This window comes from Cinclus cinclus, chromosome 6, assembly GCF_963662255.1.
Source record: "Cinclus cinclus chromosome 6, bCinCin1.1, whole genome shotgun sequence".
Taxonomy (NCBI): domain Eukaryota; kingdom Metazoa; phylum Chordata; class Aves; order Passeriformes; family Cinclidae; genus Cinclus; species Cinclus cinclus.
Window position 1 is genome coordinate 59,384,699 of NC_085051.1, and position 23,722 is coordinate 59,408,420.

At 44.6% G+C, this 23,722-nt stretch overlaps 1 protein-coding gene across 1 annotated transcript; it reads right to left on the reverse strand.

Moving 5' to 3' along the window:
- Positions 1 to 18,528: 18,528 nt before the first annotated feature.
- Positions 18,529 to 19,842, reverse strand: SOCS4 (suppressor of cytokine signaling 4). The gene has a single exon (XM_062495585.1). The coding sequence runs from the start codon at positions 19,840 to 19,842 to the stop codon at positions 18,529 to 18,531; it is 1,314 nt and encodes a 437-aa protein (XP_062351569.1).
- Between the last annotated feature and the right edge of the window lie 3,880 nt (positions 19,843 to 23,722).

Genomic DNA, 23,722 nt, shown 5'->3' on the forward strand with positions numbered 1-23,722 from the left:
GATTTGTTTAGACCTAAGGCCGCCCACACAAACACTTCAGCAGAAGCTGCACAACTCCTGTCATTTTTAACAGTGTAATTAGCAATCATACAAACAGTGCAGTTAATAATCTTATAAACAGCTGTTTCTCATGGATCTCTATGGCTGCTAAGAATCCAGTTCTGATTTTCTTCTCAGCCAGCAGGAACGTCTGAAGGCAATCCTGACAGCTCCAACAATTCCACCATAATTCCACCACAATTCCACCACAATTCCGCCACAATTCCACCACAATTCCACCACCTTCCTGAAAGCCTTCTCCAAACTCTCCCTGAGCCCTGTCAGCCTTGGGGCCATGACCACTGGCCTGGATTTCCCCGCATCTCGCACAAAATCCCACCAAATTTTCATTTTAAGTTATCCCAAATCATCCGATTTTCACATTTCAAAACTAAAGTTGCACCCAAAAATCTGCCTTTTTCCCTTTTCCCTCTCCCTGTGTGCCTCTGTGTCCCCAGCCCCTGTGGCAGGGCCCAAGCACACGGCGTGGTTCCCTGCCCTGCCCTTCCCAGCTATGGCACTAATCCCGAGCCTTTCCATGCCCGGATCATTCCGTTAAACTCAGCAGAAACGCGGGCACAGGCGATGCCCAGCACATGCCGACCCGGCCATTGGCGCCCTTCCCTTGGGAGTGAGCATCTATTTGTGCTTTTCAAGGTCATTATTCTGCCGTTTCTGAAGTAAGGAGGAAAATTCAGCAGCAGGAGCAGGGCGCTGGCAGCCCGGAAACAACCCATGTCCTGGGCTGTGTTCCCGGGAGCGTGAGCAGCAGGGAAAAGGGAGTGAATCTACCCCTCTGCTCCAGTTTCCTGAGACCCCACTAGAGTGTTGTGTCCAGCTCTGGCACCCCCAAAATCAGAAGGAGGTGGAGCTGCTGGAGCAATTCCAGAGGAAATCCAGGAAATGCTTCAAGGGCTGGAGCCAGGATGGGAGAGCTGGGGGTGTTCACCTTGAGAAGGCTCCAGGGAATGCTCAGAGCCCCTTCCATTGCTTAAAGGGGCTCCAGAGAGCTGGAGAGGGTCAGGGGACAAGGGATGGAGGGACAGGACACAGGGAATGCCTTCCCACTGCCAGAGGGCAGGGTTAGATGGGATATTGGGAAGGAAGTGTTCCCTGTGTGGTTGGTGAGCCCCTGGCACAGGGTGCCCAGAGAAGCTGTGGCTGCCCCTGGATCCCTGGAAGTGTCCAAGGCCAGGCTGGACGGGGCTTGGAGCAACCTGGAATAGTGGAAGGTGTCCCTGCCCATGGCAGGGATGGAACAAGGTCCAACCCAAACCATTCTGAAATTCTACAGTAGCTGTAACAGGCATGAAACTGCAATGTTTTTATTGACTAATCTTCATAAATCATCCCTACCAAAACTAAATAGGCATTTGCTGTAGACCCCATCCCATAAGGACACGACAACCTGCCCTCTGAATTTAAATAAAAGCCAAGGAAAATTTAGGCTGATTTCACAGCTCTTTCACAATTGCCTTTCTGAGTCCAGAAATCACTGGGAGTTTCTGTAGGAACAGTCCTTTCAGCATGGCCTCCTTGGGACAAATGAGCAAATAAGAATGAAATCAATCCTTCTCCCAGCTGTGTTCAGGGCACCTTTGCTTTTCCACGCTTGAAAGGGCAGCGCTGTGGGCGACTGCTGCCATATCCTGGGCTGCCAGTGGTGACAGCAGGAGTCCCCAGAGCTTGATGTTTCTTCCTGAGCAATCTGGTAGTTAGAAACCCTAATTAATGAGCAAACATGCAGCCGACAACGATGGTGATGTCTCAATTTAAATGTCAGGTTGGGACCACAATAGCACTTTTAATCAATAATCTCACCAGCCAACCTCACAGAGCTTCACGTTCGGATCACACAATATGTAGAAGCAGAAAAGGGTGATGAATTTTTGAACTTTTCCCCCTCCCTTGGGCAAATGCAGCTCTTCAGCTGTGTATGGGTATATGCTGAAGGCTGTGAGATGAATCCTAGAATGGTTTGGATTGGAAGGGGCCTTAAAGACCATCTTGTTCCAACCCCCCGCCATGGGCAAGGACACCTTCCACTGTCCCAGGTTGCTCCAAGCCCCATCCTACCTGGTCTGGAACACTTCCAGGAACGAGACAGCCACAGCTTCTTTGGGCAGCCTGTGCCAGTATGGAATTTGCATTCAACTGATCCAGCTTAGTACCAGGAATAGGTCTTAGGAGGGGCTAACACCGAGTCCTGGCCACATCCTATTGGAAGATGTTACTTTGCACAATAAATTATGTAATGAAAGAAACATTGGGATGAAACTGTGAATTTTAAATTATTTAGAAAGGCTGTTTGGTGTAATAATTGAGGGCAGTTCTTCATTACACGCCTGCATTGCAGAGCCTGCACCGCTCCCTGTGTGCTACAAGTGTTGGCCACTCTGTTTTTAGCTCAGTTTCATGTAAATATTTGGGTTGGAAGGAAGCTCTGCTCTAACCTCTGTCTCAAAACAGGGATAGCTGTGAACTTTGCCTGCATGAGTTCTGAGTGTCTCCAAAGTCGGAGATTGCTCAACCTCTCTGGATGTTCCATCCCTAAAAACAGCCCCTGTGAGTGCAGCCATTATTCCCTGCATCCCATCAGACTTTCCCTTGCTGTACTTGTGGCTTGTCCTCCTGCCACGTACCTCTGCCCACTCAGTACCACCCGCCTGGATGGCTGCAGGCTGCTGTGAGCTCCTTCCTACCCTCTCTCCCAGCTCAAAAATACAATTTCCACAGCCTTTCTTCATGCTCTGGCCCCCAACTGTGCCAGCGGCCCCTGCTGAACTCCCTCTGGTTTCAGCATCTCTCTTGTCTTTCAGTGACAAAATTGGGCATAATTGCCTGCCTCAGCCTTTGTTTTGGGGTAAAAGACCAACAGACAATACTTAAATTGTCTGATTCAGTACTTTTCAGGGACAATAACACAGATCTTGAGTTGTGACAGGCATCAGAGGCAGAGAACTTTATCACACCCAGAGGGCTGTTCATGCCATGAACAGTAAATTCAAAGGAACAATAACAATATCTTTGTTGTACCTCCCTTTTACATCAGCCAGTCAGGAGGAACAGCACACAGTGGAGACATCACTTTGCTATCCAACCTGAAAATAAAAGTTTTTTTTAAAACAAGTTTAGAATTCTGGAATGTAATGTCAGCTTTCATTAAGAAAATGCCAGTCTCTTGCTGATGGGCTGGAACAGCGAGATATAGGATATTAATCTTCAGTTCCAGTGTTGATTCTTACAGGGCGATGTCACTCGCTTTTCAATTCATGCTCTGTGAACATCAAGCGCTCTGAAGAATTAGCTGAGCCACCCTGAAGCTAGATTTTAAAGGATACCAGATGGTATGTTCAATGCATGTGGTAAGCTTTTATATGCTTTTCCCCTATGGCCAATCACTGACTGATCATTTATTTCAAAACTCTCATAAAATAAATCACTTTGAAAATGACGCTGTCTCTAGTTAATAAGTGCTCTTCCTCAAAGCAGAGGCTTGTTGCCATAAAGATAAAATCATAAAACTGGTTCAAAGTGCATGGGGATGGCAAACTCACCCTATTGAAGAGAGGAGATAAACTGGATTGAACTGGAAAGGAAGCGTAGCTGTCTGCTGGTTGTGAAATTATGAGCAGGTGAACTGTCATTAAAGACACTCTGACAGTCACTTTGGTACTAACACATGAGCTTTCTGTGACAACGAGTGAATTTTTTGGGTACATTTTCTTCCCACAGTGGTGGATATGTAAAGCCTTGATCATGTGTCAAGTTACTGTATGAGTTTGTTTTCAGGTTTTGGAGTTAGTGATTATGTCTGGCAGCAGAAAAGAGCTCTCTTCACCTTTTTTTTTCTTCATTTTTTAGTGAATAAGAAGTAGGAAATTCCTCTGTGTGTGACAGCAATGGAACCTACCCCATCATCTGTCCTCTCAGGTGCTCACGTTGTCCTCACCCCTAAACTGAGAACCACAGTTTCCTCTAGTGATCCAAACCTTTGTCACTACTCTTTGTCATGGAATCACAGAATCATTTAGGTTGGGAAAGACCTCCAATATCATTGAGTCCAACCTGTGATTGTCACCACCCTATCAACCAGACCAGAGAACTGAGTGCCACCTCCAGTCATTCTTTGAACACCTTGAATGATGGTGACTTCTTCACCTCTCTGGGCAGCTCTTTCCAGTGTTTAACCACACTTTCCATGAAGCAATTCCTTCTGATGTCCAAAATTCCTTCTGATTCTTCCTTCTGATCCCTTCTTGTCCTTCCCCTTTGCTCCACATGCCCAGTCCCGAGCGTGGCTCCCAGCATGGTGTTGTAATCCTCGCAACCTCTCAATGAGTTGTGTGACATTTGCTGTCTGGCTGACAGCCATGGCTCCAGCAGGCAGATGATAATATAGAATTATGGCCCTTCGTTGTCTGAAGTATCATGTTTTCAAGCACTCAGTGCTGTGGAGAAAAAGCTGGAAAATTTCTTTATCCAGAACCTTGAAAAGCAGATAAAAGGACCCCTTATTTTATTTCAGTCCGATGTTGCAATTGTAAACAAAGCTCTTTTTTTCTTTTTTTTCTTTTTTTTTCTTTTTTTCTTTTTTTTTTTCTTTTTTGGAGAGCGAGGATGAGGAGGTGAGGAATAACTGGCTGTGGAGGCTTTGCCCTGGCAGTGAGGGCAGAGTTGATTTTCCCAGTGGCCCAGATGTTCTGACAGATATAAACACACGCACATTCACACATCCCTGGGGGAGAGATTTTAGAATAGTCACAGTGGGACAGCCCAGAGGTCTCATGACTGGCCTCATGACTGTAGGCAGCACCAGGTCCTCGGGAAAACGAGAACGACAAGGAATGTGGAGTGATCCTGCCCTTGCCAAGCCTCCAGGCCCCTGGCAATTGGCACTCTGGGGTTACATCTGCAGCAGCAGCCATGGGAGACCAAGGCAAGGCTGTGGGACAGTGTCATTTGTGCCATGGGATGGCTGCTGGTGATCTCTGCTCTCCTGTGAACAGATCCCAGCAGGAAGGATGTGCCTGGATTGCTAAAACCTCAATCACTCCGTTTTTCATCACTTCCCCATGACACCATTTGTGGCTGTATCTTTGTGCCTCGTTTTTATCTTTCTGTGATGCTCACTGGGAGACGCTTCCGTGCTCAGGCACTTTGCAAACCTCTGAGAGCCTTTGAGGTCTCTGGTTTTGCACAGCCACTGACATGAGCCTCAGGGACACGGTTCAGTGGTGAATGTGGCAGTGATGGGGTTAACAGTTGGACTCGATGATCTTAGAGGTCTTTTCCAACCTAAATAATTTTAGGATTTTGTACATGACATTAAATGCTCCATACCAAGTTGTTCGTGTCTCTAGTTCAGATGTGCATTGATGGTGTGGCCATCCTGGCAAGGTCAATGATCCACTGATGGCTGCCAAAGAACACATTTACAGGCAAATGGCTTGTAGTAATGTAGGGAATGAGGCACAGAAGGATCATTTGAGCTCGTGAAAGATCTCTAAGTCATTGATGTGACAAAGGTGCTACTGAAGGGCAACTGATGAATTATAGACAAGAGTATTGAGTAAAAAACACTCTGTGCAAAGTGTTACATCCAGAGCTGTTCCAGGGGAGTGTCGCAGCGTGGGTTGAACTGCATTCTCTGCTTTCCTGATGTTTCTCTGGTAGTTTCAATAGTTTTAGGAATCTTTCAGGGTGGGAGAATTTTTCCCCAACATTTTTTTGCTAAGCTGAGGTGGGTATTTACCAAGTGCCTGGTGTGGGTAAGAGAGTTTATTCCATTCCAAGACTGAGTTTTGTATCTTACCTCTACCCTCCCTGCTCCAGGCAGGGATTTGATGGCTGCAATTCCTTTGCCAGTTTTGGGTTACCTCATCAAAAAAGCCCGAATTTCACCCACTGCAACTTCATGCAGTTAAATCTTGTCCCATCAGCTAATAGCCATTTAATGCTCCAAGAAATTCTGTGGGGATAACACCCATGCTGTCCCTCCTCCTTCTTTCCTTTCTTCTCAGCTTTCAGGCCCTGATTAAGCAAATAGCTTTAGTGCCAGGCTGAAGTGGTGCCTTTTAGTTGCTAATGCCATGCAAAAATGCCCTGAGAATAAAGCAGTTTTCATGACCGCTGTTAAGAATCCGCTTCCTTCTTTGGGTCTTATTTTTCCATCAGCCTGCTGGAAGAGTACAGCCAGAAAACAGATTAGCTCGGGACGGACTTCTCAACTAATAAACAGACCGCAAATACACTTCTTAGTCATATTTTAGGTCAAATGGATTTGTCAAGTCAATAGCTGCCCAACTATGAAGGAGTACTATAAATAAATGAGACTTATATATTTTTAATATCTGCCCGAGATGCTTTAAAGTGCAAATAGATTTGGGATTAACTGAAGTCAAGATCATTTTCAGAGTCAAAAAAAATAAAAAGAAAACAATAATTTGAACTTTTTAACCTTGGGCTTGTTTCCAGCCATATATCTCACAATGATAATAAATTCAGAAAATTCCATTAAAATCTCTATTCTTTGGACTCTTGTGGCATTTAGCATAATGTTCTCAGTTCCTTTTTTCTCTTATGAAAACAGGAAGAAATTATGCAGGGTAGTAGCTGTTTAAATACTAGAAATTCTCCCTGGGGAGAATTACAGCCATTTCGGTGATAAATTACAAGTGAGATAACGGAAGGCTGGGAGTGAGCCTGATCCAAACTTCATTTCCAAGCTTCCTCACTGATTTCAGGGCTTTTTGGATGAGGTTTGAGACAAGAAAGTCTCAACCCCGCTGAGTTTGAGTGGCAGGCTTGTCTTTGTGCAGGCTTATGCTGGGGAGCGTTGAAGCAGGGCAAAATAATGCCAACTCAGCACTTTTTTTTTTTTTTTTTTTTTTTTTTCCCATGGGAATCCTACATCTAGAATTCATCCCGAGCCTTCCCAGCAGCCAGGCTGCTCTTCCTTGGCCAGGGCAGAACCTTACAGCTCCAGGCTGTGAGTGAGTGAGCATCATCCCTTCCCTCAGCTCTCCCTGCCTGGGGGCCAGCACTCCTCCTCCTGTGAATATTTGCAACACTGTCTGAAGAAACAGATTCCAAATCCCCACCGTAAGCTCTCTTCCCCGAGCCAGCGGCGAAGGCATCCTAATTAATTAGGGCGAATACTGCTCTCTACAGCCATTTAGAAAGCAAAGGGACTGACTGTTGTGATAAAGTGCACGGCAAAGCATCCCGGGCTGAGCTCTAACAGCATCGCAGGGATCTGAGGACATAATTGCCTTGTTATTTTCCTGCTCCCCAGGGCTGTGCTGGAGGCACTTCAGCAGAACGGGCACATAAAAAGTGCCTCCAGCAAACTCCGCTGCCTGCTTTACCAGATCCCTCGTTGCCTTTGCTCCGCTTGGCAGGAGCTCGTTTTCCTCCTCCTCCTCCTCCTCCTCCGGGAAATTCCCGTCCTTTGATTCCCCATCCCATGACTGCAATCCCGGCCTTGGTTAACAGAGCCTTCCCGCCTCCACCACCGCTCCTGGAGCCATCTATTTTTTCCCACTCGGAATTTCTTCGGGACCTGGAGCATCTCCTCGGTTTGGTTTGGAGGTCTGCAGCCCCGAGTTCCTATTTCAACACAAATAACGTGAATAACATTTGCTGGGTGATATCCCAGCCCGGTGTCACAGCGCTCAGACCGGCTGGTGACCTGAGAAAACCAGTCTTGCTCGGGACCGTGTCACACTCCTTCCCTGGGCAACACATTCTGGGAAAACAAGATATGCTGCCAAAATATCAGAGAGGACCAACTCCCCAAACAGGAGGCCTTCCCCCAGCTTGAACTGGAGGCTTAATGAAGTAACAGGAGGTAAAAAACAACCAGTGCAATGCTCTTTCAACTTCTGAATAGCTCCTAATCGCACACATTGTTTCTGAAGAACAGCAGGTAGGTGAGAAGATTGCAGAATAAAATTCCAGCAAAACCATTACGCTGAAGTGCAGTAAAAAATGAAAGGACTCTTTCCACCAGCAAAGATTTCCCCGAGGTTAGGTCTGCTCCTGCTAGGAATTACTTTTCTTTTACACAATGTATATATTACACGTGTGCTAAAATGCACTTTCATAGTTAAAAATGAGCTGTAATAAGCAAATTAATTAAGTGCACTTTTTATGGAGATCCGCTCTCATTCACTCACTGATTTGCAGTGAGTTGTTTGCAATGACTCTCCCTGCTGACAGAAATTTAGACACTTTATAACATTTAGCCCATAAATGCAGAATCATGGAATACCCTGAGCTGGGAGGGACACGCAAGGATTATCGAGTCCAGCTCCTGGCCCTGCACAGGGCAGTCCCAAGAATCCCAACATGTACCTGAGATCATTGTCCAATGCAAGAATTCAGTGTTTCATTCAGAACAACTTCATACAATAACGCTTGTTTTTTATTTTGAGATGAGTAAAGCACACATTGATAAATTGGACTGGCCACTGCCAGAGCTCCTCTTCCTTGAGCCTTCACTTGTGGCCGCTGTGGGATACAGAGGACTTGTCCATATGGACTTTTGGCCCAGCCTGGCATGACCAGGGACGTGTTCTACTTTTAGAGAAAACCAAGTAAATCTTGTATTAGAGTACAAGAAGGAATTTTAGATGCTCATGACAGCAGGTGATGGAGGGAAGTGTACATGTTTTTTGTTGCTTTACTCCCTCCCACTGAGCATTTCAGGTTAAGGTGGATAAGACCCACTTGTGATTTCAGCTGTTACAGTATTAAATTTCACTTGCTAATGCCATGTTATTTGTGTGTTAACAAATGTGCCATTTTTAGCTCATAAAGTGCTGAATGAATTTATCTAGAATAATTTCCACCCTAACGTGGCCAAACGTTTGGCAAACAAAGTTCTGAAGTGTGCTCTTGGGAGTTGTATTTGATGACAGTGTGTGGGTATCGAAATAATTAGGAGTGCAGGCTGGGGGAAGGAGGACAGAAGATTACAGAGCAGGGACACAACTCATAGCTTGGGAAGTCCTTGGAAAGAGGTGACTCCTGTTCCTCAGTTTCCCTGCCTCCTCTTTCTGCCTCCTTCCTCCCCTTCCTTTCCCCCTCGATAGTCCTGCCTGCCTGGAATCAATAAAAGGAGTGCATCAGATAAGGCAAGGGATTATTTCCTTATGCTTTTGCTATTATATGAAGCACAATATCAAAGTATTCCGTGCATCCTCCCAGCTCCTTGTAAAAGAAAGGATCCTTTTATTCCTTGGCTGGCCTTTTGTCTAGCCAAGAACCTGCCACCCACTCAGGTAATTTGTACCAACAGATCATACCTGTAGTAGCAGAAGATCCTGTCAGGAGGGAATATCCAGCAGAAACCAGGCATTGCTCATGAGTGAGGAAGGCTGGCTGGAAAGGGGAGGAGAGCTGATCTTTTTTTTTTTTTTTCCAACTCCTTTGGAGGAGGGGAAGATTTGGAAAGAGGCTTTTGCTCAAACAGGGAACTTTTTAAAATCTTACCTTAATAAAAGTGTGTGTTCCTAGTGAGACAATGAAGTGCCTCATCTGCTGAGTGCTCCAACTCCCACTCTCCCACTCCGTGTGCCCTTTGGCCATTTCTTCCCCAATAAAATATTCTCCTGTTTTTCCTTCATGTGTGCCCCCTCCCCAGGCACAAGACCCAGATTCCTGATGTACAAGGATACCAGAGCCAGCAGCATCACACTGGGATATAATTTGTCTTGGAAAGTATAAAAATGACAGGAGTGTAAAAATGACAGGATGTCCCCGTGGCCAGCCCTGTGGGACCTTGGTGGTGGCAACATCTCGGGCACATCCCAGTCTGATTCCAGAGGTTCTACTGGGAAGAGAGGGACAAAAACAGCCTTCAGCTTGTCCTCAGCTTCCAGCTTGCCAGGTCAAAGATGTCAAAAAACCACCAGGGTGGAGGTTCCCATTCCCACTGCTGTGAGGTCAGGGCCAGCCCCACAGAGAAGAGGCTCTGTTGCACCCCAGCACTGAATTTTTTCCTTGCTCCAGCTGTTAACCCAGTTCCCCTCTCTTGCTCCTCTTTATCCCAGTCTGATTATCCTTCCTGCTCCTGCAGACACTCTCCCCTCAGGCTGACAGCACCCACTGTATGCTTGTTGCATGAGAGGGTTCTGGAATAATATTACAATGCTGATAAAGAAATTAAGTTTGGGGGTGTGTGGGTGGATTAATTTCTAATTTGTTAAAACCATCCAAAAAATAGCCACAAATCTGAAATTACCTAAATTTGCAGCTGTGCAAATGTCATATTTAATAGAGCTACTCCCTTTCCACTGCCCCAGTGTTCATAAAGACCTTTCCTCATTCCCCTGAGTCAGAAGATGAGAAGTTCTGGATGGCTCCAAACAACACAGCCAGTGCCCAGATTGATTAATCTTGACTAAATTTTGCTTAATTTTTTTTTTCTTTTTCAGGCTTTGGATATCAATTAAAAGAACACAACTCTTTTGTCTTATGTGTTGCTCCCCTCAAAATAATGAACTGTTTAATACACCAGAGGCAATTTCAAATTATCTAGTTTAATGAGGAAGGTTGTGACAGAAGATTTATTACCCCTTCTGATCTGCTAATGTATTTTCTCAACCATCCCAGCAGAACCAATCACTGTATTTTCATTATACACTCTATTTTCAGGGGTTCATTAGTTGTAGACTAAAAATAACAGCGAAGGTCTCAATCTGAAAGCTAATCCAATTTTTTTAAATTGGAAACAAAATTTGATCAGACAACTTTCTAATCATAACAGCACCAAGCATCAAGACCCTTACTAGGTGTTTTGTTCAATTTGAAACTTCATTTGGCCACACATAAAGACCTGACCTAGAAATACAATCATGTAACTGCTAGGAAGTACAAACCCAGCCTTTTCCTGAACAAAAAAAATCCCATGTTAGCACAAGCCATGGACTGTGGTCTAGTCCAATTGACACACATTAAAAATAAAATGTCTGGCAATGAACCTGCTCATCTGAAACAAACTCAAGAGATGCTCTGAGCTACTGGCTCAACATCAGACTTCAGAAATAATTAAGACTTTTTAGCTGCCAAAAAATTAAAAATAAAATTAAGGAAAATAAGATGGAAGAGCTTCTAGATAGCCAGTCTCCAACCTTGAATCTAGATTCAAATCTTTAAATTGGCACTTCCCAGCAATGTTGGATTATAGGATGTAACATGGGCCCAGGGTTTTTCCTGTTACATCATATTGATGTGCAAGAACCACAGGAATTACAAGAGGACAGGGAAAAGGGATCCATATTCCCAAGGCCCAGCTTTAGCAGAAAGACTCTGGTTTGGGTCCTGTACACAGGCCAGACATCCTTTTTGGGAAATGATGGTGATTATATTGTGGGAATGTTCCTCACAGAATCATGGAATGGTTGGGGCTGGAAGGTGAATATCATAATATAAATAATAATAAATATCATTATTTAAATATCGTAACATTCCATCCCCTGCCACGGGCAGGGATACCTTCCACCATCCCAGGTTGCTCCCAGCCCTGTCCAGCCGGATCTTGGACACTTCCAGGGATCCAGGGGCAGCCACAGCTTCCCTGGGCACCCTGTGCCAGGACCTCACACCCCTCACAGGGAAGAATTTCCTCCTAATATCTCATCTACACCTACTCTCTGTCAGTTTGAATCCGCTCCCCCTTGCCCTGTCACTCTGTGCTCTTCTATAAAGTTCCTCTCCATCTTTCTTGTAGGCTCCCTTCAGGTGCTGGAAGGCCACAATTAGGTCACCCTGAAGCCTTCTCTTCTCCAAGCTGAACAATCCCAACACTCTCAGCCTTTCCTCACAGCAGAGCAGCTCCAGCCCTCTGATCATGCTGTGGCAACCACAGGAGCTGTGCTTGCTGCAGGCATTCCCTCAGACTGCTCCCAAACCCACGCTGTTCAAGGGATTCTCCACAGCAATAAATGATCTGGAATGCCCACACAAGGCCATCCATGGGGCACTTGGCAGTCATTCCTAAAGGATCCCCACAGGAAGATGTTTGCAATGACCTGCCTGTGGGGAGGCTGGGCTGAGGATATGTTTTGTCCAGATAATGCATCACCCAGACACCCAGGGGATTTGTGAAAGGGATATAGGGAAGTTATTGCACTGCCCATCAGCCCCACACTACAGATTTCAGATGCATAAATTAAATATTTAAGTTCAAAACTCTATTATTCATAGAGTTGAGTAAACAAGTATTGATTTTTACACTGTAGCACAGATGAATATTTTATAGTGATGCGGAGGCACCTCTTTCACCCTGGCTACCTCTGACCTCATCGGTGCTTCCTGAGCAAGGAATATCCTTTACCGAGGATGATCAAGTTTAAAACCAGCCAGCAGGCTGCTGGGAATGGAAATCAATGTGCATTTCCTTCTGAATGGACACTTCTCCACCCACGCCCGCCGAGATACGGGGCCAGACAGCCGCGGGAGGGAAGGGAGGATGTGTGAAAGCATCTCAGCTCACACACAGCAGCCTCAGCTCTCCCTGAGCGAATAGAGCAGAAAAAAAAAAAAAAAGAAAAAGAAGCTTCAATGCATTTTAAAAGTGATACTACTGCAGAGATCACATTAAGCCCTTTGCAAAGGGTCTGGTTATCAGAAGGTGAGCTTGTGTCAAGATTTTTCTCTGTTAAATAAATATATGATGCCACCATACACATTTAGGGGTGGCAGGAAAAAAAGTCCTCTAACTGCCTTTTCCAGTGCTACGTTGTTTCAGAGGTTAACCAAAATCACTTACTTCATGGCTAAGTTTGCCATATTGAATCAATGAACAAGTTCCTTATTGGATTTTTATTGCAGATAAAATTGACAGGGAAAATCACTAGGATATACTTAAAAATGGGAAGGAAATGTACGTTTACAATAAAAAGGTCTCTGAAGGTCTCTTGTTTCATAGGAAGGAAGCTGTCTTTATAGTGCATGAACTATAAAAAATGATTAAAACTGAAGAGAGACAGGAAGCTGATAATTTGATTTATCATCTTAATGGCTATGATTCATGAATAAATAATATAATGGTTTATGTCTCTCTTGTAAAAGAAGTAGAGAAGAGCAATTTGTCTAATAAATGACTTCAAAAATTACAGCTGAGTCTTGTTTGCCACGTTTGTTCTATTTAAAAAGAATGACTGAGTATCTTATTTCTTATTACTTACCAGGACATTTGTTGTATTATTTATAAGAGTCAAAAACCTTAACTAAAAGCCACTCATCTCTGACCACAGTCTCCCATTAGCTTTAAATTCAGGAAAGAGAAAAGGATTGATCACTAGATCAATAAATCTAACCTTGGATCTGACTAAAAGCTTCCTTTAACCTCCTTCCTCCAGCATCCTTTTTCAAAATTAAAGTATCCCCGTTTTTAATTATTTAAGAGCATGTCAGTTTTATAGTAAGGCCCTGTATGACTCCATCATACAAGGATTTCTTCTTTATACTGCAAGCCCACCAGCGTCTTTAAAAGGAAAGCATTTAAATCATGATAATTTGTTGGTTTATTTTTTTTTTTTTGAAGTTGGATGTGATGCTATAAATATACATATCCCGCTCCAAATAAACCCTCGATTTCATCAAGACAAATGCTGAGAATAGGAAAATCAAGAAGAAATGTGTATTCCCAATTATCAGACACACAAACTACCCCAAGCCCATCAACGATTCTGCTGGAGCTGAAGTCGCTGTGTATCGATGGCCCCAAGCCAATGAGTGACATTGTTACAGACCTGCAAAAAAGTCATTCTGGGCAAAAGCAAACTCCAGAGGGCACAATTAGTGAAAAGAGTGTTTATATTTTTCCTAAACCATCCCGTAAAAATAACTTGTATATGTAGTTTGCCCAGCATGCATCAAGAGCCTGACCAGTCTTTCCCCCCTTATATCAAAATAATTTAGGAAATTCAGATCTTTTTCTAACCAGAAGCTGTTCACACCAATTCAATACACTGTTTCTTCTCTGCTGCTGTGGGACAACCTTCAAAACAATTCAAAGCACATCTTGCAGACAATTCCTGATGCAAAGCTGGTTGTGTGCCCCAAAACAGGGGAGCTGTGGCCAGAGTCACCTCTGGATTTATGACCTTGCTCAACCTGGTGCATAATCTTGAACACTTGGGGTATGGCCACATCTCTGCACCTTTCCTTGTTCCACTTTAAATCTTCATCCTGAAGAATGGGGGATTTCTGTCATGGCAGGATTTGGGCTGAGAAGAGAGGCCATGGATTCCTCATGCTGGGAAGTGTTCAAGACCAGGCTGGAAGGAGCCTGGTGCAGCCTGGGATAGTGGAAAGTGTTCCTGCCCATGGCAGGGGGTGGAACTGCATGATCTGTAAGGTCCCTTCCAACCCAAACCATTCTGGGATTCTGTGGTTCTAGAAAATGGAAGTTCTTACCCTGTTTTTGAGGCTAAATTTTGAGAGGGTTTCAAAACTGAATTCAAGACTTGCTTGTCTTTGAGTCGGGGTGTTCTAAGGTGGTACTGGAATGAGCAGCACTGATAGGACTGTTAATGACAGCAGTGGGAGGAAAACATTAGGATGACAATTCCTGGCATATTGTAAAACCAGTCCTACCAGGTTTATTTAAAATAGAGAGGGAAAGAAGAGAAATAAAGATAAATTGATTTAAACAAAATAGATCTTTTGAGATCTTCTGTTTCATAAAACGTGTACAGTTCATGCCATGGACTTGCTCAGACTGCATGTGTGACACAACTCAGTGTTGTTAGGGACAAATGTCACACAGCTGGACAAAAATCAGGAAAAGATAATGGGAACTTTGACAAAATCCCATTTATCAATACTTTCCACATATGATTTCTCTAAACTAATGCAATTAGCTACCCCACAGTCCAAAGACACTATTTTTATGTGCCACACCTTCTTCCCCCAACTCCTGTATTATATAGATTTCCTAAATTTGGAGTGCTCAAGATGTTTTTGGGGTAAGTGATGCATCAACTCATGTCAAAACAATGTAGGCTGCATTCAAAATGACACTGAAACAAAGTGTGTTGGGGAATGATACCCCAAAAAAGGTTCTCTCCTGGCCTTTCATTTTGAAGGGACAAACTGCTGATTTTGAAAATGATAGTGGCCTTCAGTAACTTCTGAAGCACAACTTTTTTTTTTTGTCAAAATATAATTTTTATGGCCCTGCCATAAAAATAATGCTAATCCCTATCTAAAATGATGAGCTTTTTTGCCCTAATTTGGAGTTTCTGAAAGAGAATTTTAATCAAGCAGACTGCAAATGCCTCTGACATCACTACAGATCTTGAACTAGAAGCTCTTCCTTCGTACTGCAGCCACCCAAATCCCAGCCCACCATCCCACTGTGATGGGCACAGTGGGCAGGAGCAGAGCAATGATGATCTCTACATTGCATCTGGAAAATGGCAGTGACAGGGTGAAACAGACACAGCAATATAGAGCTGCCCTTGATGAAAGACAGTTTATATAAAAGGCAATGAATGAAAGCAGCACAAAAATTACAGAAAAAACAGGGTCATTTTTCTGACATCAGTCCCACAGCTCCACTTGGACATGGAGGAGGGAGGATCTCAGCTGGGATAAGCCACTCTAAGTGTATCAATAAAGCCACGCTGATTTATAGCAGCTGAGAATTCATCCCGGAGCGCGTTCATCCATGTGCGATGCCACGGATTGATGTGTTAGCATTTTCTCCCTGGAGACTTTGGTTCCAAACCTATTTAAAACCCAGTGAAAACAAACGGGCTGGTCTCTAGGCAGATGTCCCTGGAAATCTGTTTACATCATCACAGTGGCTGCAGCTCAGTGGAAAGGGTTTTTATCTGCTCAGGTTGGGGGTAAGGGCAGGGTGGCAAGTCTTGCTGGAGTTGCATGGCAAAGCTCCCTTGGGAACTCCTGAGCAGCCACCTTGCAGGATGGATTTGATGTCCACAAATCTGTAGGATTCTGTACAAGGTGAAATGAAAAGATTCAAACAGAAGTATTGCTTAGTCTGAGTCTACAATCCTGGAGCCAGACTCTACAGCACTGTGCTCTACTGCTCCTTGCCTGCATACAGATTCCTAAGGGATCAGTGATGGGTCCAGTCTTGTTCGGTTTATTCAGCACCCTGGATGAAGGGACACAGTGTTCCCTCAGCAGGTTTGCTGGTGATACACAACTGGGAGGAGTGGCAGACACACCAACAGGCTGTGCTGACACTCAGCCAGAGTGGGAACAGGCTGGAGAGATGGGCAGGGAGGAACCTAAGAAAGTTCGAGCAGGGTCCTGCTATCCTGGGGAAGAATGACCCCATGCACCAGTCCGGGCTGGGGGCTGACCTGCTGGAAAGCAGCACTGTGGAGAGGGACCTGGGGTGAGCCAGCACTGTGTCCCTGTGGCCAAGAAGGCCAACGGAACCCTGGTCTGCATGAGGGAAACGGTGGCCAGCAGGCGGAGAGAGGTGATCCTGCCCCTCTCCTCAGCCCTGGTGAGGGCTCAGCTGGGACTGCTGTGTCCAGTTCTGGGCTGCTTAGTGTGAGAAATACAAGGAATGCCTGGAGTGGGCCAGTGTGGGGGGTGGGGGGGTGTGAAGGTGGTGAGGGAACTGGAGCATCTCTCCTATGAGGAAAGGCTGAGGGAGCTGGGCCTCAGCTCTGGAGAAGTGACAGCTGAGAGAGGAACCAATCAATCCATACCAATGTCAGGAGGATGGGAACAGACTCTTCCCAGTGGTGCCCTGAGACAGGACAAGGAGCAACAGCCACAGACTGAAACACAGGAAGTTCCATCTAAATATGAGGAAAAACCTCTCTACTGAGCTGTGCTGGGAGACTGTGGAGTCTCCTACTCTGGAGATGTTCAAAACCCACCTGGATGTGATCCTGAGCAGGGGGCCTGGATGAGAACCTCTCTAGAGCTCCCTTCCACCCCCAACCATTCAGTGATAACCTCACCCACAGGTCACTGCTGATTTTTTATAGGATCCTTCACATGTTTGAAATTAAACACATTTGTAATTTGGCAGGCTTGGGGCTCAGTTTCAAAAGCATTTTGAGAGGATACAAAGGCTCCCTGTGGTCAAAGGAGAGGAAACAATGTGGTTGTTGAAGTTACACCATCTCACATTCTTTTGGCAGAGGAGTTCCCGACGCAGTTTGGGACAGGAGATAAAGCACATACAAGGAACAGAACTGCAGGTCACTGCTGCACCTCCTGGAGCTGCACCCTGAGGCCAGCCTGGAGTTTCCTGCCTGAACCCACATCCACTGAGTCTTGTGGGATTCCACCAACAACTCAGCAGATCTGCCTATCCATGTAATGTAAGTAATGCTTTTAGGAGCATTATCCATGCATGGTTTTCCCGTACATGGAATTTGGCAGGAAGCCATTCGACCGAATGCTTCACATTGCAAGAAAAATCTGCAGACTTGTTTCCTTCTTTAACTATACTTATTAAAAAAAACAACCCACTCCTACTAACAAAGTAGGAAAGTTATTCACCATCACCTCAGGCTCAACCATGCAGAATCAGATCATTAAATATGCAGATTTGTAAGGCAATATCTTCCTTCCCACCCTGTGCTTTATCATCTAAGCAGTGGCAGCTCCTACAGCAAAAACTGGGTATTTCATATAATGCAACAGTAACACAGAAACAGAGCTCCCAAGTCCAAGCCCCATCTATCATAAATAACTACATGATTATCTCTTCCAGACACTGATCAAATCCCAGTTTATGAGCAGTTTGCTTTTTACTGCTATTACACAAAATGAAAAGCTCTTCCAGAACCCCGCTGCTCTGACGACGACGAGTCTTCCTCCTCTCCAACCAAAATCTTTTCAGGACCAGTTTATACATGTTTGTTCCTGCACTGAGTGTTGTCCTTAACTTGAATTGTTTTTCCTCTCCCTGGTATTTAGTCCCCTGATATATTTATAGAAAGATCATATCCTCTTTCAAACTTCATTTTGCTTGGAATAGTAATGTTAGAAATAGACTGGTGAATTTACTGCAGTGGATAGGGATGGACAGACACAAACACACACAGAGGCTAGAGCACTCATTTTAAAAGAAATGCAGAAAATACAGATGACTCAATCTTTAGTTAACAGTGCATTATTTCAATCATGTCAGCAACACTTGTCAACTACAATAGAAAAGACAGATCAAGTTCAAAACTGATTTCCAGGGGGTTTTAGATCTAATGACTATCCATCTATAGAAATACCAGAAAGCCTACCTGGAATTCCATAAAACTCTAGCCTAGGGACAGTACCAAAAGTCCACAATGAATATAATTTCTAAAAAAGAGAGTTGTGAAGACTCAAAAGTACATTTAAACAGAGACTAGTTTGGGTGGTAAATAATATGCAGAAAAAGAAAAAATAATCAGGTCGCTATTTAAAAAAACCTAGAAGGAAAAGAGAATGAACATACTATTGTCTGTTAGGAGAAAATTTCTTTCACAAAAATATTTCCTAGCTTTGCTGCTCTGGTACATCAATCCTGAGCACTCTAACTTTTGACTTATAATGATACTCCTTCAGATACAGCTTCACCGAGGGAGGAATGGGAAGTGCATCAATACCATCATAAGTTGTACAGTTGCAAATGACCGTTCTACATATGTGCTGGAGAGAGAAGGGAAAGGTCCTGTTCAGGGGAGTGGATAAAAGTGGTTCAAAGAACATACAGGAACTTGGATCTTTGTAGTGTTCTAGGAGTCCCGTGATGTCAGGAGAATGGAAGACACAGGGATCATGGGCGTCAAAGCTGAAGTTGTGATTCCACTGCTCTATCCGGGCGTGGAGGGAGCGACTGTAGCGCCTGAAGCTGACGGAAAACAAATAGTCCTCCTGGGCAGAGTCTCTCAACAGAAACGTTCCCTCTGGCTTTCCTTCCAGCAGCGCCTCAGCTGCGTATTTATCCATGACTCCCCAGTAGCAGGGATTGTTATTGATCTGGAGGAGGTCTGGCACTAGGCAGTGGACATAATCAATCTGGGTGTGGTATTTCGGGGGCGTTTCCATCCGCAGCAGCTCGTCATCCGTTTCCCACTTGGGCTTGTTTCGTTTTCGAGAGCTTGTGCACAGAGTTACGACTTCATCATCGGAGTCCATGTCGCTCTCATCTCTGCTGCTCCTTGCTACCTTACCTGTCACCAGCTCAGGCCTCGGGTCACCCCGAGAGGAACCGCTGTCAGTGAAGTCACAGCACTGGGAGGGAGAGTCCATTCCCCCATTGGCAATCTCCTCGTCTCGCAGCTGATCCTCCCTTTCCTCGCGCTGGGATAAGTCAGCAATTATCCATTCTTCTGCTTTTGGATTTATAGGGGCCGTGTGCCTTTTGATCAAGTGCCACCGGAAAGCCAGCTCTGAGCGTGGAGGGAAAGGACACTTATCCAGCATCAGCTCACTGATATGGATTTTCCTTTTGGATGGCAGTCCGGAGGCGTGGTGCCGGCTGCTGCAGTTCTTTATGGGAAAGCACTGACCCACAGCATCCTGCAGCTTCTGTTTGAGAGACCGGCCTAAAAACCTGTGCCCACAGGACCGGTCTAGGTCCAGCTCGATGGATGAGCAGCTGTACTTCCTCTCTTGGCTCCTTAAATTAGTCCCTGACCTTCCTGCAGCGTTTGCTGTTTCAGCATCAGGACAATGCTCACTTTTCTTGGACCAGGAGAGCTTCTTCCCACTCCAGACATACCCATCCTTTCTGTCTGCACTTCTGCTCCGGCTGCTTTTGGGCCTCACATCTGCATTCTTTGCACTGCCGTCCTTGTTTTCTGCCATTGTGACAGCTTTGCTTCACAAGTTGCCAGGAAGCACACACTGTGTTTCTTGTGGGGTTTTTCTACACAAGGAAGCTTCCTCGAGGCACTTTCTGGAAATATCTAAGGAAAAAGAAAGCACAGCTCAGTTAACTGCTATGCACACACACAATGCAACAGCAGTGCTGGTGGATACAGGACAACAGTGACAATTCATTGCTGACCATGTAAAAATTATGTGATCAGGTGAATTCAGTAGCATACCCCACAAACACCAGCCTGATCCCAGAAAAAGCTCTCTTAACCTTTCCTTGGGAAAAGCATCCTCCAGAAAAAAAAACAATCTTGACATATTTGAGTTCTCATTCTGATTATGCAGCAGAGCAGAACGTTTTACGTGTTAGTAACTCCATTGTGCCAGGGCCCATTTCAAAAGGAAACCCTTCCTGGGGCAGGTGATACTGCTTTAGCTGTTTATGGAGCAAATTCTGCATCTCTTCCAAATAACCTTTCAAGAAGGAACAAATCAGAACAGAAACAAGTAGGTCAGAGTACAAAGAGCTACTGTACCTAGATGATATGCCTGTTTGCTTCTAATCCACAGGCTGGGATGCCAGAGATCTTTTTCTTAACTGACACTTTTGGGTCATTTTCAGGATAAAAAAAAAAAAACAACAACAACAACAACAAAAAAAAAAAAAAAACAACAAAAAAAACCAAAAAAAAGCAACCCTAAATTTTATCAGTCACAGATTCTGTCAGTTTCTGAAAGCTGTTTTCCTCTGCCTTTTCAAAGGAAAGGAGCTAGGAAATACTGAGGCCCTAAGGGACTGAAGTATCTGGGGCTTTACATACTGAAAAGGATTAAAACAATCCAGCCCCTTACTAAAAGCAATTTTAAAAGGCCGTGAAAGATGGAACTGCTTATTACTCATTAGAGAAGGAAGTTTACATTATTAAAATCAGTGTTGCTTTGAGACCTACAGTTGCTGATTTCATTTTCCTTTGTTTCCAAAGGTATATTGAATTCTCAAATAGATAAGAGGTTTCTTTTTGACTGCTGCACTTCGAAAGAAAATTGAAAAAAATCCTCTTTTGATTACTCAGTTGAAAGTGGAGCAGGATTTTTTCAAGATATATAGACAGCAATATGGTATGGATGCTATAACCCCTGAGGCATGGCAGGATATAGAAATATTTCCCATCACTTATCATAATCAGGATATTCTATGATCCTGTGATGCTCCTGCACCAAAAAGCCATGCACAGCTCCTCTGTTGCACTGGGGGTTTTTTTTGTTTGTTTGTTTTTTGGCTGTGGGTTTTTCTGTCGTGTTGTTTTGGGGTTTTGGATTTTTTTACAACTAATTGACACGGCAAATACTAAGCAGGAAAAGAAAAGGGCATCCACTTCCTCTCTCCATTCAATCCATTCTCATCATCAGGATTAGCCAGCATGACACAACCTCTCTGCAGTCCCCCGGGGCTGCGCAGGCTGAGTTCGAGCCTCTGCTTTCAGTAAAAGAACAAGACAGCCTTGCCAAAAGGCTCACATGCAATCTGTGGGCCAAATGCATCCCAGATGGAACTTTCACCCAGGAATTTTTCACATTGCATTCCTTATTTAAAACCCACAGACCTGAGAGCTGTGGGGGAAAGGAAAAGGCAGGGAGGAGATGAAGAAATGTAGAATGAAGGTAAGACAGGTTCAGTATTGGAAATACATCGGGAAGAAAAATGGTGTTAGAGCAATGCAGATGAATATCACCTCACTGGTACCAAGAGGGATCACAGGAAAAGGTCCAAATTTCAGCAACAGCAAATCAAAGATTAAACCAGAGATTTAGTTTTCTTCTCTCAGGTTTTTGCAAATTGCTTCTCAGTGAAAGCATGGCAAGACACAATGAAGACAGGAGAAAGGAAACATTTGCATATAAGACTCAAAACATCTTTATTTAGACCAGGATTCATTGATTGCTTTTGGAACACTGATATTTTTCATCCAGAAATACCTAGAGTGGAGCACTGATTTTTTTTCACAATTCAAAAAAATGAGGGAAAAAAAGCAATCTCATTTACTCTGGTAATAATCTGAAGTCACTGAAGCAAAAAGTTTTTAGATTCAATCTGTAGTAAAATACATTAATTGTCTATATATGGGATTTTTAATTGGACAGAGAGATATCACTGAGGTTACAAAGTCAAGATCTTAAAAATTAGGATACGAGAGTTTGTAATTGCTTTTGAAACCTTCAATTATCTCATTTTGCTCATCCAGCCCATATAAGGAATAAGAACATGCAGAATTTGGGCTTTTAATTAAAAACTGCAAAACATACAAAACCCAGAAGTGCCTGTTACCTCCTAATTTCAGCCCTGCAACTGAAAGAAGCTCGGGTTTTAAGGAATTTCTGGGCTGCTGTTGTATTGAGCTGTAAAGCCACCTTCTCCTTTGTACCTTTCTCATGTCGTGAATCATTAGTGGTACCTGAACCCTGAAAGAGAAGCTGGGGAAGCAGCACGTGATGCTGCAAAGCCACGCACCATTAGCCAGAGCTGCTTCCCTGGGGTCTGAAGGGCTGCTGGAGCCCAGGCACTGCTTCTGTCACGTCAGAGCAGGAATTGCTAATCAGACAGAGCACTAGAGCTGTGAAAAGAGCAGGGAACAAATGAAGAAAAAAGGGATGTCATCCTACTAAAGCCAGGTTTGAACCTGACCATATGTAACAAACATCTGTGTGCTGCAGGAGCGCTGCCTCCCCAGTGCCACTGCTTGGCATTACAGCGAGGGATCACACCTTCACACCCTTCTGGATCAGTGATTCACAGCCCCACCAATAAAATGGGGACCAAAAATAATTAAAGTGTCAGAAAGAAAAAGGCATAAAGGCCAGGGAAGGCATTCAGTGCTCTATTACCACTTCAGGCCATCCATGTAAAGCAGCTCTTCCTTTCACTGCAGCATCCAAGGGAAATGCCACATACTTCCATTAACGGCTGGAGCGCTGCTGGAAGAGCAGGACAGGAGGGCAAGGATAAAAGAGAGGGGACACAGAGTGCACTTTTCCCTGGAGGGGAAGGTTAAATGGAGGAGTCCAGCACTGTGCAGCTCACACGCATCAGGTCTGAGCTCCTTTTGGGAGAAATAAAAATAATGAGTGTGCTGCATGGGGACACCTTGGGCATCTCCGATGATGGCAGATTTGACAAAACCCTTATGGCTGGAAACCCTTTCCCCAAAGGAAACAGCAAAGATAAAGACACGTGGGGGGATAAGCAGAGTTCACTTCGGGCCACAGGACCTGGCTGGTAGTCCAAGGTTACCCAATGCTGTCACAGCCACAATCCCTGAGGACAGGCAGAGAGCTGGGTGGCTTTCACTGTTGGCTTTGTGCTGTGCTCAGCTCCCTCCCTCAGAGGTTCTTCTCTCTTGTCTGCAGACAAGGTGCTTTTTCTTTCACAAGCTGATGCCTCTACCCTGAGACTTCAAGCCCAGACTAAAAACAATATCCACTTGCTGTTTGGAGGGATAACAACACTCCCTCCTAGCCAGGGGTAGGCTGCAACCCACAGCTGTGATAAGACAGTGACAGCCTCATCATATGTATAATCAATAATGCCAACAGGAGAATCAAAACCATAAATGTAGACAGCCTTTTTTTTAAAAAAAATATTCAATAAATACTTGAATACTGAACTGCTTTAACCAGATACTTTTGTCCTGAGCTGCTGGATCCTTGCCTCTAGCCCAGCAGCCCTCTTCATCAAGCTGCTTCCCTTTCTGTATAAAGAAGGAGCAGATGGTGGGGGTCTCCAGCCCGACCTCCCACTTGGAATGGGATTGCTGCCAGCCTGGGCTCAGGGGAGCCATGGCATGGCCTGGCCACGTCCTGAAAACCTCCC